The sequence below is a fragment of the Cicer arietinum genome, chromosome 6, assembly GCF_000331145.2.
Source record: "Cicer arietinum cultivar CDC Frontier isolate Library 1 chromosome 6, Cicar.CDCFrontier_v2.0, whole genome shotgun sequence".
In the NCBI taxonomy this organism is placed as follows: Eukaryota; Viridiplantae; Streptophyta; class Magnoliopsida; order Fabales; family Fabaceae; genus Cicer; species Cicer arietinum.
Window position 1 is genome coordinate 11,926,548 of NC_021165.2, and position 17,733 is coordinate 11,944,280.

Here is a 17,733-nt window from a genome sequence, read left to right on the forward strand (position 1 = left end):
GAATGCCAAATCCAATACCCCAACCCACATGTTCTTGAATCCATACAATAAAAGTGCTTGATACAAGGGCTCCTATGTTGATAGAAAAGTAAAACCAGTTGAAAAAGGATCCCTTTGTAATCCTTTCTTGGGGATCGGTATCATCAAACTGATCTGCCCCAAAAGATGACACACATGGTTTAATACCACCAGTCCCAAGTGCAATCAGGTAGAGACCAAAGAAGAACGCAGCATATTGTACAGGAGTAGCTGAAGGGCAGACTGAACCTAAACACTCAGCAGGCTTCAATCCTGGAACAGATGCAGAAAGAGTCAATGTGCACATCCCCTGCATGAAACAGCCATGTTACAGATTAGAACATGTAAGTAAAGATAACTAAACAACAAAGCATATAGACGCAAAGGATGCACAAAATAAAAATGATGACAAAGAATACCAACATGCTGATACAAATTCCAACTGTTCCTAATATTTACCCAATAAATTTTCAAATGGCAGAATGCATTCATCGAGAAATGAGAATTATATTCAGTGCTCAAGTGAAATGAATGCAACAAATACCTTATTAGTTAAATACCTTATTCAGTGCTCAAGTGAGATGAGAATTATATGGAGTAGAAGCAATGCAATGTAAGGAAGAAACTTGGATCATAGTACATTCAAAACAGGATAATCATTTTACTATAGAGTAAAGCCTTATTAGTTGGTAATTACAATGAAATAAATCGCAGAGAAAACAGCAATTGTCCAGTATCTCCCCCAGTAAGAATCTGCTAGAACGGCTCCAACGAGTGGTGTAAGATAACAAGTGCCTTGCCAAGTGGTCACATTTCTGGCAGCAGAAACATTTCCTTGATGCAGTTTGTGGGTGAGATAGGTAACAAGATTTTTCGCAATACCATAGTATGCCAGACGTTCGCAACATTCATTGCCTGTGTGATTCATATTACACAAAAATGTTATAACACATACATACATTACTTGATACATAAGAGAAATGAAGGGAAAAAAGAAGAAGCTTACCTAAGATAAACGGACAAGCTTTCCAATTGCCAGTATTCTGCTTGAGAACAGGTCTCCCTTTAAAATCAACCGAACCATCTCCTGTGTATTGCCTCTTCTCTTCATCCTTCAGACACAAAATAACCAATTGTTCATCACAGAGCAAAATACCACTTCTCAAATATTCATACAGAAAAGAATCAAGAATTTTCATTTGAATATTGAATATGAACTTCAACATTTAAGGTTTAACTATCATGTTTACAGGAAAAGGGATTATTGAGTAATCGAATGAGAGAGTTAATTAGGATGAAACAAGTGAACAAGAGGAAAAAGATAACGGAGTTATGATATGAGTGAGTAGAGTGAACTTCGATTTGCTTGAGATAATTATAACAACCAACTAATAATCATGATATGAAAATAAAGTGGATAGGACAAAATTTGAAGGTATTAAAGCTATGATATTTGAAGAAAGAGCTAATTAAAAAAGTTAGAGAGAAAGGAGAACCTGAAGAAGAGTCTCTTCCACAAGCGATGAATCATCATCAATTTCTATGGAACACATAGCTATGTTGAAACGCCACAGTTTCCTTTTGGAAGTTGTTATTGTAAAATCAATGGAAATTCATGGTCGTGCGTTATCAGTAAGAAACGGAGGGGTAGAACTCCATGGAATATAAGCGAAATCAAGAGGTCAATGATGTGAGCTGCGTAAGCAAAAAACAAACTACTAGTAGCAAAATTTATAAATAAAAATAAAGAGCAAATAGTTCTGTTTAGATATTTAAAAATGAGCGATAATTGAATATGAATTAATTGTGTGAATTTCATTATGCTCCATAGAGTCTATGTAAATATATTTTCTATTAAATTAAACTAAATTTAAACTTCTAAAAAATGAAATACACATTTGAGAAAAAAAATTAGATACACAATTTTTCATGTATAATATTTTCAGATTGGATTCTTAGTTATTTTTATAAACAATATTTGAATTCTTAATAAATGAGTCCTTAACAAAAACAAAGAAAAAGTGAGAGCGAGGGGTAGAGTGAGTTAGGAAAATGGAGGAGGAGAAGAATTCAGGCGAACAAGATGGAAGAGCAGCTATTATACTCCTCGATCGCGCATCTCGAGCCACCAGGGGCAAACGTCTCTCCAAGCTTCTCGACGACGAAATCCAACAAGACGAATTGTTCTGGAGCCAAGATGCTCTCAAAGAAGAAGACGAAGATGATAACTATCAAGAGGAGGCTGAAATCGCCGACGAATTCGACTCCGACTTCGACCAAGACGTATCTCTCTCTTTCAAACTCATTCTTAAATCAATTATTAGATTAACTAACTCTTCGTTCTTCTTCATCTTCTTAGGAGCCTGAACCTGATGAAGAACAACCTCAAAACGACGCAGATGAAAGAACGAACAAAAAGAAGCGGCTGATAGTTCCTGGGAAAATGTTGGCTAAGAAGAAGAAAAAGAAGAAAATCTTATCTAATTTGGATAATTCTCCCAATGATGATAATGACAACAAACCTAATGTTGCTGAGGAACACCACGAAGATGCAAAGGAGGTAATGATTAGGAAGTCTACCAGAACTTCCGTCATTGTTCGCCAAGCTGAAAGAGATGCCATTCGCGCTGCACTTCAAGCAACCATCAAGGTCACCACCACTACTACAATATCTCTCTATTTGATATTAGGCTTTATTTTCAATTAATCATGTTACTACTTTTTTAGTGAGAGTCTCTTTGGCTCGACTTATCTACTTGACATAACCACCAGTGAGACGGTTTGTGACAGCTAATGGAAACAATTATCACATTGACATGTCTATAAACTGTTTTCACCTTATTTTCATAACTTCTCCTCATTATAAAAATAGTTGTTAGCTCAAATGAAAATAGTCTGACTTTATTTTTATCTTTTGATATAGGAATAACTTATACGTAGCATTTATATAATAAGTGTGTATGTTTTGAGATTGATTAAGCCATTGTTTGGAATTGCGGCTGAAATCAAATTTCTGCTTCCCAAGGTCATTTAGCTGTGGTTTTTATGAAGCTACATGCTGTAGCTTTAGGATAAACGTGCGGTGGCAGTTATTTCTACATAGAAAACATACACTAAGTTATTTATCCCAACAGGCCCTAATTATGGTCTGAAAATGTTTTTTTTTTTTTTTTGGGATCAGCCAGTCAAAAGAAAGAAAGAAGGTGAGGAGAAGAAAATGACACAAGAGGAGATGCTTTTAGAAGCTGCTCAAACAGGTCAATATATAAACACTTAATGTCTACTTACTTATCGCTTTCTTTGTTTGCTTGCTTGTTTTAATTTCTAAAGAGATGTTTCAATTATGTTTTTGGCGCTGCAGAAATTATGAACTTGCGGAATTTGGAGCGAGTTTTAGCTAGAGAGGAAGAAGTTAAGAGAAGAGCAATTGTGCATAAAACTGTCTTTAATGGTCCCCAGATACACTACATTTCACAAAATGGTTGGGTTTTTTTTAATCGCAAATCGTTACTGACTTTGGATGCTGCATTTCATGTGCATTTAGTTTGGTGATATTGGTTGTCGTCATTTTACATATTGCAATCTGTTCATATTTCCAGGTTGTTCGTATTTGGAGTTTACTAAAGGGGCGTCATTTCACTCAGAAATTGCCACAACGTCTCAAAAATGTGCGCCCCTCTTATGCTAGCACTGTTATTTGGTTCATTTTTAAGTTAAAGAATGTTGTATATTCTGTTTCTTTGTTCATAAAGCTAACAATATGCGAAATTAAATTCCTAGAAAAATTGCTACGGCGTTGATTTTCACAATACATTTGATTGACTTATTATTAGTTGACCTTTTCCTGATTAAATTTAGTCATTAGTTAGTTACAAGATCAGGTTTGCATCCTGGTTTAAATTTGAACCATAGCTTTTGTTATTGTGATTGACAAAATCGCTAGACATATTCAAAATGAAGGACCTTGGTATAAGCTTTGTTTCAGATGGTATTGTTTTGGTGGATTAGACTGATAACATGATAATAAATGCTAAGATGCAGTTGAACATTAATGTTTTGGAGACCAAGGGATTTCAGTTGAGTTGTTCAAAGACAAAATTTACTAAATTTAATTAGTGTTGGAAAAGGAGGATGGATGAGAGTATAATAAGAATTCAGTATGAAGACCTGCAACTGAGTGCTTTAAATAGTTAGGATCTATATTGCAAAAGAACAGAAGGATTGATAATAATGTCACACATAGTATTTAAATTGGACGGTTCAAGTAGTGAAATATTTCAGGTGTTTGTGTGATGTGTGATCTCTAAGCGCATTACACTGAAAAGAAAGTTTCACCAAATCCTAGCTAGATCTGCAAATATGCATGGATCAGAAATGCTGTGAAATGAACTGCAATCATGAGCATAAAATGAAGGTTGCAAAATTAAGAATGGAGTATGGGATGAGTGGACATACCGAGACGGATAGGGTTAAAAACTTAAAGTGAATTTGTTAGAAAGTTGGAAAATCTTCAACACAAAAAAACATGGCTTCATTAGGTAAAACGATAGAATAGCTACTGTATGGATAATGATTGACAACTCTTAGATTAGACTACCACCACACGTCTTCATAACATGTGAAGAAGTTAAAGATAGAAACTCTTACGAATGAGTAGGGGGAGACAAAAAAACGTGATACGATTTGAGAGACTATTGAGAAGAATTTAAGGTATCCAGCTTCAGGAAATTCTACGTTAGCTCAATAACTATTTTTTCCAATGTTTTTTTTACTTATATGATCTATTTATATTTCTTTTCAGATCCAGAACAACCTGTTTGCGTGATTACTGGTTTGCCTGCCAAGTAAGAACCTCATTACCAATATCGTGGTTATTGCTTTATTCTTCAACACCCTGGTTTGAATAAGTGAGACTCGTTGTGAAATTTGGAACTACTTGATAATTATTTATTTGCCCTATTATTTTTTATTTGAATAAGTGAGATTCCTTTATAAGTAATTTAATCTTCAAAAACTGTCTGCCTAGTCAAACTGGTACAATAGTTTGAGGACTTTAAAGTCACTTCAAATCGAATGTTTATGGGAAAATGCTAATAGAACCGTGTTTTAGAAATCATTTTCCACATATAGGGTTATATATATTAATATAATACAAAATGAGTAGCAATGGCCAATGAAACGTGTCAGGGATTAACAGTGGGTTTATTCCAAGACAAGACTTGATTTCTGGTTGTTTTTCTTTCTATTTTCTTCTCTGCCCAGACTTGATTTCCTTCCAAGGCTGCATTATGGTTTCTCTTATTACAATCCCACTAGATTATTTATTTGATTTTAAAATTGCACCATGCTCAATATGGACTCTTATGTATTGCTGTTATTGTCACTGATTATCAGTAGTAGAAAGATTTTCCTTAGTCTATTCCCACATACCTCAAATATTGTTATGGAGTTCTCTCTTGATATAGGTACCGTGATCCAAAGACCGGGCTGCCATACGCCACCAAAGAAGCTTTTAAAATAATTCGACAACGGTATGACCATTCTTGATTGTAACTTGCAAGTAACCTTTCTTTACATGTGTATTCAGTTTGTCTTATTTTCCTAGTAACTATTTTAACATTATGTTAATGTGATTCTTTTAATAGGATTATTTTACAAAAAAAAAAAAAGACGAGAAAAATAATTTTAAGGATTTTGTTTTCTTGCTAATCTCTTGTTTTTGTTTTCCTGCAATGGTTTGGTTTAATGTTCCATAGAACCATGACTGATGACCAGTTCTACGCACCATTATGTTATTATTGAATTACTAATACTATCAGATTTATTTTCAATGCTAAGTAGAATGCTTAAGCATGAAATTTCCAACCAATGAACCGCCTGTCCTCTTAAGAAAAAATGACGTGATTGACAAGTTGATGCTCAACTTTTGTCATTTGGATCTTATGTTCATTTATTCTTTTTCTTTTACTTAGTCTTGAAGTCATGACACATACTATTGTTGGAAAGCTAACGATGGGTGTTGGGTATAAGAATCATGCATACGCCTTCACCCAACTGTTCAAGCTTTTGAGAGAGATGGTTTGGACATAGTATCAGAGCTGCTATATCTAGGAGATTGTGTTTGATCCTAGTTGTCATGATTCTTATGAATATCAAAAAATTAAATTTCAACACAATGTAAGGTGGGCTTGTACATTGTCTACGAACACTACACATGTGGGTGCCAGTTTATGATAGTGGGATTAGGCTTTATTGAAAAAACATATTGATCATTGGATATATTGTTTGGAGCATGCAATCATGTGACATTTCATAATTGATTAATCGAAGTTAATGGGGGATTTATTTTACAGCTTGCTGGATGAAAGTGCCAACTCTAGAAAAGAGACAAGTATGGGAGGCTTATATGATTCAGTTTCCGGATGTGGGTTTCCAACCAAGGGAAAGAGATCGATAATGCCAGATAAAAATATGCATCCACACGATCGGTCCTTGGCCCGTTTTCGTAGAATACCTACTTTTGAGGATGAAGATTCTGACTAACTGCATTGGCATTTTTTTCTTTCTCTTTTAAGTTAGATTTTTTTTTTATTGTTCGCCTTCATGTAATTCTTGTAATGATGATGCATGATCTTAATTTCAGTGCCAAATCATGAAAGAAGTCATGGCTGTGATATGTCGTGATCTGGACCTCAGGTTGGTATATAATAATAGAAATCGAGTATTTGAGAATTGAGTCCCGTTTCAGTGTTGGTGGTATGTTTTTGTAGAAATTGATCCTGGTAATTTTTTATATGGAGAATTCACAACACTTGAGTAAGATACATGATATGTCTAAACTTCTTTTTTTACAGTTTGTGATTTACGTAATGAGCAGGTAAGTCTTTGGGATAACATGTCAAATGTGAAGGGTCATAAGTTTACAGACAGACTTTGCACTGAAGTATACGAATATACTAATAACTTTTAGTGCAAGACAGACGACATGGGGGACTTGTGGTTGGATAGATTGAAACAAGGAAGAGGAGTGAAAGGGGGACAGGGTAGTAGACTTGAATTTGCATTTTTAGGACTATGCTTGGATATCTAATTATGAGATGGGATTAGGGACGTTAAAAAAACCAAAAACTGAATCAAACTATTGAATTGAACTGAACTACTTTTGAACCAAACTAACTTGTAAAAATTGAGAATTAAATTGTTTTTACAAAAACGTATTGTTAGCAGAATTGTTTTTAAAATATAACACCAAACTTAAAGAGAATTGTTTTAAACTAAAGTCAAATTTTAGTCAATGATTAGTGCAGAAATTGAATATAAGAACATAGGTGAACGGAAATGTCATACATAGTAAGTGCACTATGATTAATCACAATATATTAGATATAATTGATTTACTGGTTTAAAAAATCAATTCAGTTCGGTTCAATTCTCAATAGTTAGATTCTAGTTCAATCCAGTTGACATTCAATTTTGATTTTGAACCACATTTTATCCATCCCTATATATGGGATACAGTACAACAATCAGGTCTTTTTTTTTTTCATTAGCTAGGGTGGGTACATTGATCAATTGACACCAATAAAGTCAAGTCATAGATTTGATTCAAAGACAAGTTATGTAACTTCAAATATTTTGAAGGGTTTGACTAATAGTCTTCTTTGATCTTCCTCGTCCTCTAATTATTAGATTATTCTCTACTTAATTTACTCTACTTGTTAGTATTTATGTTTGTCTTCTCCATACTATACATGTTCACACTAAGACAATATTCTAATAAATTTTTTGTTGTCTAAATTTTCTTTTTAATTATTGTATTTTTTATTTTCTTATTTTGTATAACTGATCATTTGGTTTAACATTTTCAAAACAATAGTATATTTAGAAGAAAACGCGTCTTACTCGTCTCTAAAGTAAACAATGGATTAAATATATTACTCATCTCTAAAGTAAAAGATATATATTGGGAGATGAAGTGCAAAGTTTATAATCACTTTTAAAAATCAACTATTGAGATTTTTATAGTTTCACAATTTTTAACGTGTGTGGAAAATCATATAATAATTTAAACTATTGGTTTTTTAAATTCAATAAATGTAATTCCATTTTTTACGATTCAAATTGTACATCTAACTTTTGAACTGTCAAATTATCTTAAGATTAATTTATTATTTTTGTCAATTTTTTGTTTGTTTGTTGTCTTTTGGTACAAAAAAAAAGTGTTTGTTTCGTTATGTTGTTAATGATGATTAAAAATACTCCATTTTATTACCAACGTTTATTATTTTTTTATATTCTATGAATATTACATTAATTGAGAAAAAATGAAACAATTTGTTTCTGTCTGAGATTCGGACTTTGCGTGGATGTAAGCTCTTTTCTCCAATTGCCAGGGACAATGGGTCCTTCTTATCTAACCAGCCAAAATGTATACTACCTATAAAAAACATTTCATTAAATTAAGTCAGAATGTATTCCACAACAACAAAGAAACAATGTGGCAGATAAATTGTGTATCTCCTTGTGCCGTTCATGCATGTTATTTATCGGGTGTCCATTGACTTGTTTCACAATCATGCCACCTTAGACTTAGGCCAAACTCGTCTGATAGAATTTAGATGAATCTAGGACCTAAAATTTTTGAGTGTGGGTTAGGGCTTAGTACCATGAGTAATTCCCATAGAATAGCTGGAGTGTGGGTTAGGCTTAGTACCATGAGTAATTCCCATAACACAGTCCAAATATAAATACATAAATAAATAAAATATTTTCGTGCTATAGAGAGGTTAAATGGAAAATAAGTTAGACCAGATTAAATTTATAAGATTTGAATTTAATCTAATTTGAATATGTTAAGTTCGAATTTGATCAATTATTTGTCATGGATTAATTTTTAAGGTATAGATTGTCTTTTCACACAAGACCTAAAGACATGATTAAAATTTATTTCACTTTTTTTTATAAAATTTACATTAAAAAAGACATTAAGGAATATGGTGTGTGTGAGAAGTGACTAATAAAAAATTATATTGTGACATTAAAATAATTTTGAATAAAAGTTATTTTATTGATTTATAGTATTCTCTCATGTTTTAATTTAAATTTGACTTTTAATTTTTTTTTTTATCAACTATGAAGTCCCAACCCAATTTCAAACATTCTAAAAAATAGGTTTTAAAGTAAAATAAAAACATCAATCCACAAATCATTCACATAATAGCTGGATGAATGTTGTTGCTACCAATAGATGTTACTACAACATGTTCATAGTGATATAGTGATAGATATATAACTAATTATTCTAATGTGGTTTTAGTTTGATATGAAGTATTCTATGTTTATATAATATTTAGCTTTTCTTCAACAATACTCTTATTTTACGTAAGAGTGTATTAAAATAATCAATATTAGTTTTTTGGCACATCTTTTAGGTTGAAGGTTATATATATATATATAAAGTATAAGACATTAAATTCATAATTTACACATGAGATCCAAAATCTCAAAAACAATTCTCCAGACAATGAATTTAAGTTTTTCTGAGCTATAATAAACTTAAATTGTCTTATGATATTTAATATTATTTTTTAGAGAAATTAATATTATATGATATCTTATTTTAATTTTATTTTATAATACTTAAAATATGTTATAATTGATATACGTTAATAAATTTAAATTACTAAAAATATTAATAAGTTTATGATTTAACGCAAAATATAAACATTAGTATTATTATGATAGTAATAGTAATACAAAATTTATTTATATCTAATTAATTAAGTCAATTTAATAAACTTAAAAGATTTTTTTAGTGACTTTTTTAGTTAAACTTTTTTAAAAAGGGTAAAATACAATTTTGCTCTCCCATTTTAGCAAATTCACAATTTTTGTTTCCTTACTTATTTTGCCACAATTTTAGTCTTTCATTTTTAAAATTGCTGACTTTTGTCTTTTGATCCTCCTCTTTAATTTGAATTTAGTGATGTAACAAACATTTTAATAATGTGAAAAATCAATAGTAATGTGTAATTTTAATTTAACTAATACCACTTTAATAATTTTAAAAATAAATAAATTTATGTTTTCCTTTAAAAATTTATGAATTTTTTTTTAAATTACTTTATTTAGTTTTAAAAATTTCTGAAAATGTTTAACATTACTTTTTTAATAAAAAATAGAAAAGTTTTCAAAAAATTATTTTCTTTTTATTTGTTTTTTAATTTTATTTTGTGGTTGATAAATGATGGCCTTAGCACATTTTTTCAAATCAAAGAAATGTAATTTTGTTTTTGAAATTTTTAAAACCATTAAAGTAGTTTTAAAAAGATTGGTTTTTTTTTCCAGAACTTTTAAAGTAAAATAAAGAAATTTTAAATTTTTATTTATTTTTTAAAAATTATTAGAATGATATTATTAAAATTTAATTTTACGGTATTTTGATTTTTCGATTATCATATACACATCCCTAAAATAATTTATATATCGCAAAATTCAAATTAAAAAAAAAAAAGAACAAACATCAATAATTTTAAAAATTGATAGACTAAAATTACAGAAAAAGAAAATAAAAAAACTAAAACTAAACATTTAATAAAATAAGAGATAAAAATTAATTTTAACCTTTAAAATAATATTGGTCTGACCTATTTCCCTTAAAAAAGAAAAAACTTGACTCGATATGTCTATTGATAAGCTAAATTGTAGATCCTTATAGACGTGTGGCACCTATTCTGAGGGAGAGTTAGCTGTTGTGAAAAAAAATACTTCCCTTTTGGAATATTATATTATGGATGTCTTTGACAAATGGCTTAGATGATGGGATAATTAAGATCTTCCCTTTTCCGTTTTGATTAATTAAAAACTTAACAAATGCTGGTTGGAGGCGACCAAAAGCTGAGCAGCCAGAAGGGCGCCAACGTGAATAAAGACATAAGTGCCTATATGGATTTTTAAAATGTTTTAGGGACCACGTGACACATGCAACAATCAACTCAAATTTTGTTATAAAATTAAATCAATAACAACTCTTGCATTAAACTTTGAAAAAACTAATATAATTAATAATTTTTTCAAATTTATTTTAATTTATATATAATTAAACAAGTAATTCAATCATGTAATTTCAATTATAAATACCAAAAGATTATTTCAAACATCATAGATGATGAATTTCCATTATAAAAAAATAGATGAGTAACTTCACCTAAATAAAGACATTAAGTAAAAAAATCATTTTAAAGTGGTTAATCTAAATATACATGTTGAGTTAATAATGACTTGTTTGGACTTTCCTTCTGTTTACCTTCCGTTTTCTCTCTCTCTAAATCCTGAATTATTTCTCTATCTTCGCCGGCCACAAAACAAAACCCAACAAAAAAGTTAGAAAAAAAAAACGACACTTGAATATTTGCGAAGAAACGAAACGAAACGATAATAATAATTAGATTAGAGTTGATTAGACTTTCTTTGTATTTTCTTCTTCTTCTTCTTTGTGTGTTTCTATCTTTGTTCATCTGTTGAATAAAAGAGAAGATTAAAGGCGGAAAAAATAATCATTAACCAATTCGATGGTGGCCAGAGGCGTGCCGGCGGAGGCGGTTATGGCTGTGGTCGCCGCCCTTAACTTGACGGAGACATCGAACTGGTGGCAAGATATCAACAACTCTCCTCTCTGGCAGGACCGCATCTTCCACCTCCTCGCCGTCCTATACGGAATCGTAGCCGCCATCGCTCTGGTATAATCCGATTTTCGTTAGGGTTTTATTTCAATCAATTTTTTTTTTTTTTTTAATTTTTAAATTTGTTTTGTAATTTTAGGTTCAACTTGTTCGAATACAATTGAGAGTACCGGAATATGGTTGGACAACGCAGAAGGTCTTTCACTTTCTCAATTTTTTCGTGAATGGGGGTTTGTATCATTCAAATCATCTTCTTTTTTTTAGAACCTGTTTGAGTTGTATTTATTTGATTATTATCGTAATTCATTTTTGTTGTTTAATAATGGTTTTGCAGTTCGATGTTTTGTTTTCATTTTCCGTCGAGATGTGCAGAAGTTACAACCAGAGGTAGGGACGGTTCATTTCAGCGGTTTATTCTCTGATTTCTATCATTAAATTAAATAAATTTCATAATCACGTATCATTTAATTCTAATGGTGAAACATTGTGTGTATGTAGATTGTCCAACATATCTTACTTGACATGCCCAGTCTTGCTTTCTTTACCACATATGCACTTTTGGTCCTCTTCTGGGCTGAGATTTATTATCAGGCAAGTTTAGCTTTTGTGCTAGTAGTACTATTTACTTTTTTAAATTGCATTTGGTATTGTAAATTTGTTATGTTGTGGCCTGATTTCCACTTTGATCATGTTTTGCAGGCACGAGCTGTATCTACCGATGGTCTTAGACCAAGTTTCTACACGATTAATGCCGTCGTTTATGTTATTCAGGTGAAAAATCTTGCCCACGATTGTACTTTTGTCAAGATAGTTGGTTTAACTTATTTTTATGTACAACCTGTTCAACCTGTTCACAATATATATTGTTTTTCATAGCTTATGTAGAAACACTTACAATATGTTCTGGGTACTTCGTTATCATCTTCACATACTATGTAGCCTTTCCTGATGGGAGCTCTAAGATCCAACACAGTTTTCTTTGTCAAATCTGACAAATTGAACCCCTCCATCTGTCCACGTGTTCTTCCCCAACCCCAGAAGAATGTTACTGCTCAGTGCTTGTGTTTTAGTCCCACTCTCATCTATTTTATTATCAATTATCAAACAGAGAGATGAGGAATTTTCTGGAGTATATAAAACATTCTCACATTCTTTGATTCTTCACGGGTAAAGAAGTTTCTGCTTCAGATCTAACTTGGAAATTGCTGTTGTAGACGAGTTTCTCTGCGGCAGATTCATTCACAGTGCTGTTGGATGTGATGATGAGGCTGATCGGCGCTCTTTGAGTTCTAGCTTAGGATTGACTTTGGTCAACATGTACAACCAGCAATCAAAGGCTTCTAGTTATTTTTCCCCTTTGATCTGTGTCTGTATAGGATATCAGGGGCTTCACGCTATAATTTTCATTCTCTAGAACATTCTAAAAAAGGGTCCAGACCATCATGAATCGGGCTGTTTTGAGCTCACGATATAATTGGGATTGGGTTGATTAACCTTCTCCATCTTAAACAGACCAAATCATGTAGACATCTTTAGATTCTTGGCACTGTAGTCTCTGTCAATCTTATTTTTTCTTTGATGACATGTAATTGCCGAACATTACCAAGCATTGTTAGTTTTTTAGTTGTCTGGTCATTTTCAAATTGAGTTTGCTGGGCACTCTGCAATCATAAATTATGCTTAGTATTCGTCCATTGAATCCACCTATCTTGAATTCTCCTTGTTGACTCTAGTTGTATTGGGACAGACTTGCATTCCTTATCCTGTATGTTACTTAATCAAAATCTCCCTGTTTCAAAAGCTTCTTTTCTTTCCTAATCAGCTGTTCATGCATCATGCCTTACACCATGGACAACACCAACACATACCCGAACGCTCACCACTCAACATGTACAGAATCACTATCGCAAAAACCTTTGTACCTTTTACTGCTCCTTCAGGAAGATTTTCCAAAAGGCTGCTTGAATATGGTGGTGGCATTACTCAACATGTACGTTATCGGCTCTCCATGCACACCATAACACCCTGACCGTACCAAAGCCACCAGTCAGCCACAAGAAATCAATTTGTAAGTACCAAATACGGAAATAGCCTGATAAAAGGTCAGTAGAAATCCCTTGCAGACCTCAGACCCAAAAGTTCCTTGAAGGTCACTGGGGCACTACTGTGTTCAGCACACCTACAAGCTGCCACACCCTTTTTTAGACCAGAAAAGCATCAGCCCAGATGCGAAACACATGAGCAGAAATGAAATCTACCAGAAGGAACTAAAAAACATCAAGTCAACTTACCGTACTGGGAGTATAATTGATAGATGTGTGATGTTCCAATATCTTAGCCTAATACTCATTTATATTTAATACTAATAATTTGGTCCAGTACTAATACTATTAGTTCAAGCTCAAGTCCACTAACCATGAAACCAACAACCTAAATAAGGAAACAATCAAGAAATATATTATAAAATAATCTAAAAATACTCCTGAATCCTGATGCTCTTTTACAAAAGTTGATTAAAAATATAAAATTATTAAACATCTGCTTGTCTTTGACCTTCAATATTTGATACTTTTTTGTGGTATGGTATCAGTTCTGTTATTCTATAATATCTATTCGGAAGTTTAAATATCTGGATTAGCTGCTACATTCATGTTTGCTTGTCTTGTAATTGTTGATTTCTCTTTTATTTATATTTTTTTGATAAAGTCTTTTAATATCTTATTTAACATGTTTCAGATTGCTTTGTGGTTGATATTATGGTGGAAACCTATCAGCATGCTGGTCATTTTGTCGAAGATGTTCTTTGCAGGTTTTTCTGTTAGAGTCTTTGGTTTCTTTTTTTATGTGTTAGGGCCAGGGGTCAACAATCAGATTTTATTGATCATAACATTAATCAGGTTTCGCCATGCATTTATGCAGGGGTTTCTTTGTTTGCGGCCCTTGGATTTCTACTCTATGGGGGGAGGTAATTGTCTGTTTCAATTTTCAACTGCATTTGATGTGTTTGGACTACAGAATGAAACTAATGCATCTGGGTTACACAATAACAGTGACTTAGGAATTAGCTTTGTCTGTATTGAAAAAAATAACATATTAATATATATAGAAGCCATGCAAGTTCTTCAAATCTATGCTGCCTTTCTGAAATGGTGAAATTCCATTAGTGCAAAAACATGGTCACTGTATATAACTATTTTGTTAATGGTCACTGTCCTTTTATAAAACATGTACTAGCATCATAATTCTTAATAGCAGCTAAATTGTAACTCCAAAAGCTGTAAATGTTGATGTGGACTCTTCATTCAATGTAGATAGTTCATTGTTATTGTAATAGGGCACTTTGCAGATGTATTTCTAATACTACCTCCGTTTCTTATTATAAGCACCCATAGCTTTTTCACTTATTAAGAAAAAATAGTAGGGTAGTTAATGTGTTCATTTTGTGTTAATATTCCTAAAATAATATTTGTATTTGAATGTGTTAAACTTGACTTTTCATATTCCATGACAAATTAGCAGTATTAATAAGGGGTATATTTGGCAAATAATAATAAATGCCCCTAGTAAATGGAAAGGGTGCTTATAATTAGGGACAAAGGTAGTACTAAATAAATTTAAAATGTTACATGTATACTTGCATTATGTATATACTGCTTTAGTATCCTTTCATTACCATACCCACTGTACCTTTTCTGAGCGTGGTCTATGACAGATTATTCTTGATGCTACAACGCTTTCCTGTTGAATCCAAGGGTCGTCGCAAGAAGCTTCAAGAGGTACTTAGTTTTACAAGGAAATCTTTCCGATGTATATCTTAAGGGACCGTTCATCCCTCCCTCCTTTCCTTTTCCTTGAATATTTACCTGATCTTTCTAATGCAGGTTGGCTATGTGACTACCATATGTTTTTCATGTTTCCTTATCAGATGTGTTATGGTTAGTCCTTTTTCCTATAAATCTGTGATTCTTTTTACTTGGTTTTTAAACTGAATTTGATCATACTTTACTGTGTCAGATGTGCTTTAATGCATTTGATACCTCTGCTGACCTTGATGTCTTGGACCATCCCATTCTAAACCTTATATATTACCTGGTGAGTTTGTTTATTGCATTCCTTGATTTTCGCCTTTTCGTTTGCCATATTGGCATATTGCCTACTGTTGCTCCTTGCTGTGTTCTTCAAGTTATCATTTCTATATTAGGTCTATTTTGGGCTCATAAGGTTTAATGGTGTTTTGCACCCAGTGTTGAAAGCTGACATTCCTTGCCCGAATATTTTCTAACACCACTAAATTATGTGCATTAGTTTTATCACCCTACCTAAATTATTTCTGGCATGAGATTTCAAGCAAGTCTTGAATTTGTGGTAAGATTGTTTTAAGATGAAACCTAGGTTGCAAGGGAATTTATATATCAGATAACCTAGTCATTGTTGTTTGTTTCAAAATCCTCAATTTATATTGTTAGGGGATCTATCTTTGGGGTCAATCTTTAGCTACATTCTGACCTCAGAAGGAAAATTTTCTCATGGAAAAAGGCTAATTGGTGTTTTGATGTCCATTTAAAAAGGAATTGAATTACTGTTCTTAGGTATTAATAACTGCAATTTCGGACGCTTCTAGAATTACTTTAGTCGGCATAAACATTTGGTCTTTAGACTAAGTTATCAAAAAGGGTGTTTGTTCTTCATGTTATAAGTCTCTCAACTACAATTCCTCCCTCCTAACTGCTTCACATTTTTGCTGCAGTTGGTGGAAATATTGCCTTCTTCTTTGGTCCTTTTCATTTTGAGGAAGCTACCACCTAAGCGTGGAATCACACAATATCACCCGATTCGCTGAAAAGAACAACCTATGGCGAAAACTTAGTCATAAGGCGTCTTTAGCAGTTGGATGTTTCTGCACTCCAAGGATCATTTCTAGAGGACAGAGAAGTCAGTGTTTTGTATGTTGAGTGAAAAAGCTAATATCTTGGTTTTAAAGTTCTCCCTTAAGGTTTGTAGCTTAAGAAACATGACATTTTACGGATTGTCAAACGTGTTGGGCTGTTATGTATAATAAGATATATTTGCATTGTCTCTGGGAAAATGTCGTTACCTTCTCAGGTTCAGCAATTCAACACAACGAGCATACTTTTTTGGGAGAATGGGACACTGATATTGTATAATAGTTTTAATTCCAGTAACTGTTACAAGTCGGTGAAATGTACTGTGATTTTTCAGCTACGATCTAAATATTTCATTCAATTGTTTTACATATCCCCACTTTCCTTTTTTGTTAAGCTTAAATTTTCCTTTTGATATGACCTTGAATTTCTCTTTTTTTCTTCTTCTTCTTATATACTGTGCTAGTTTCTCAGATTTCATAGATGAGACTGATTTTTCCCTAAATTTTAAGGTTACAGTATAGTGAAAATTTCCTTTTCGGGAACGTTCACTATTTTCTGACCATGTTTCTCGTTCTCCCTAAATTTTGAACGGTTTCTATGTTTTCCTAGTTAAGTTTCTCCCTCATGACAAACGAAGTTCGATTACTAGGGGATCAACAAGATTATTATTAACATACCAGAATAAACAAAAGCATTCAAATTGCGGAGCACACTTTAGCTAGAACCTTGGAAGATCAAAGGATTCATACCTGGAACTATTTGCTGGAATTTGATGATGCCATATTTCTTGGTTGACGAATCTTGAGGCTCTAGCTTGATGAAGATTATGTGTCGTGAATTTTCTACTTTAGCATATAATTCCGGCTTCAACCGGTATTAGTATGAAATATCAGACAGACAGTATTTGAATGTTCGGTTTGACTTCATTCAGTGAAAGAATGGTAGGTTTGAATCGTTGACCAAAGTGTAATAATAAAAATTGACCATAGCATGTGAACTATGTTATGCTTGGTTTACGAAATAAAGTGAGCAAAAAACGAAGAAAAAGAAGGATGATTTTTTATATTGTATGTTTGATTGGAAAACAATAAAAGACAAGCTAATTTTTTTCTCTCATTGACTGTGCAGAAAACAGAAGAAAGGGAAAG

The 17,733-nt window shown here is 32.4% G+C and overlaps 3 protein-coding genes and 1 long non-coding RNA gene across 5 annotated transcripts in view; 2 read left to right on the forward strand and 2 right to left on the reverse strand.

Moving 5' to 3' along the window:
- The window catches only part of LOC101495687 (protein NRT1/ PTR FAMILY 8.3-like), a 3,572-nt gene extending 1,859 nt beyond the window's left edge, over nucleotides 1–1,713 (reverse strand). The window contains exons 1-4 of the mRNA XM_073369912.1: nucleotides 1,515–1,713; nucleotides 1,025–1,130; nucleotides 716–933; nucleotides 2–328 (exon numbers count right to left, since the gene is read on the reverse strand). Of these exons, the coding sequence (XP_073226013.1) occupies nucleotides 2–328; nucleotides 716–933; nucleotides 1,025–1,130; nucleotides 1,515–1,571 (708 nt within the window). The 5' untranslated portion in view covers nucleotides 1,572–1,713. The remainder of the gene's footprint in view (nucleotide 1; nucleotides 329–715; nucleotides 934–1,024; nucleotides 1,131–1,514) is intronic.
- Nucleotides 1,714–1,925: 212 nt separating this feature from the next.
- On the forward strand, nucleotides 1,926–6,750 carry LOC101496986 (SWR1 complex subunit 2). Its single transcript, XM_004504563.4, has 8 exons — nucleotides 1,926–2,301; nucleotides 2,378–2,668; nucleotides 3,200–3,275; nucleotides 3,380–3,499; nucleotides 3,618–3,686; nucleotides 4,820–4,862; nucleotides 5,484–5,549; nucleotides 6,372–6,750. The coding sequence occupies exons 1-8, from the start codon at nucleotides 2,071–2,073 to the stop codon at nucleotides 6,559–6,561; spliced, it is 1,086 nt and encodes a 361-aa protein (XP_004504620.1). The 5' UTR covers nucleotides 1,926–2,070; the 3' UTR covers nucleotides 6,562–6,750.
- Nucleotides 6,751–11,588: 4,838 nt separating this feature from the next.
- On the forward strand, nucleotides 11,589–16,955 carry LOC101497315 (protein TOM THREE HOMOLOG 1). Its single transcript, XM_004504564.4, has 11 exons — nucleotides 11,589–11,756; nucleotides 11,839–11,929; nucleotides 12,034–12,086; nucleotides 12,198–12,290; nucleotides 12,399–12,470; nucleotides 14,436–14,508; nucleotides 14,619–14,664; nucleotides 15,412–15,475; nucleotides 15,581–15,634; nucleotides 15,714–15,791; nucleotides 16,447–16,955. Exons 1-11 carry the CDS (start codon nucleotides 11,589–11,591, stop codon nucleotides 16,537–16,539), a joined length of 885 nt encoding a protein of 294 aa, XP_004504621.1. The 3' UTR covers nucleotides 16,540–16,955.
- LOC113787176 (uncharacterized) lies at nucleotides 12,548–17,629 on the reverse strand. Of its 2 annotated transcripts, none has more exons than XR_003473620.2 (2): nucleotides 17,335–17,629; nucleotides 12,548–13,885 (listed from the first exon to the last, which is right to left on the reverse strand). It is a non-coding gene; the product is annotated as an uncharacterized lncRNA (long non-coding RNA). The 2 variants fall into 2 exon arrangements; XR_012163634.1 differs by having other exon boundaries at nucleotides 12,548–14,129.
- Nucleotides 17,630–17,733: the final 104 nt, after the last annotated feature.

What these genes read in the sequence shown, in the direction of transcription:
- LOC101496986 (XM_004504563.4), top strand. Translation starts at nt 2,071, where the DNA reads ATGGAGGAGGAGAAGAATTCAGGCGAACAAGATGGAAGAGCAGCTATT. An exon ending in ACTCCGACTTCGACCAAGAC is followed by an intron (nt 2,302 to 2,377) that starts GTATCTCTCTCT and finishes TCATCTTCTTAG; the next exon opens with GAGCCTGAACCTGATGAAGA. An exon ending in CACTTCAAGCAACCATCAAG is followed by an intron (nt 2,669 to 3,199) that starts GTCACCACCACT and finishes TTTTGGGATCAG; the next exon opens with CCAGTCAAAAGAAAGAAAGA.
- LOC101497315 (XM_004504564.4), top strand. Translation starts at nt 11,589, where the DNA reads ATGGTGGCCAGAGGCGTGCCGGCGGAGGCGGTTATGGCTGTGGTCGCC. An exon ending in GTCGAAGATGTTCTTTGCAG is followed by an intron (nt 14,509 to 14,618) that starts GTTTTTCTGTTA and finishes GCATTTATGCAG; the next exon opens with GGGTTTCTTTGTTTGCGGCC. An exon ending in TAAACCTTATATATTACCTG is followed by an intron (nt 15,792 to 16,446) that starts GTGAGTTTGTTT and finishes TTTTTGCTGCAG; the next exon opens with TTGGTGGAAATATTGCCTTC.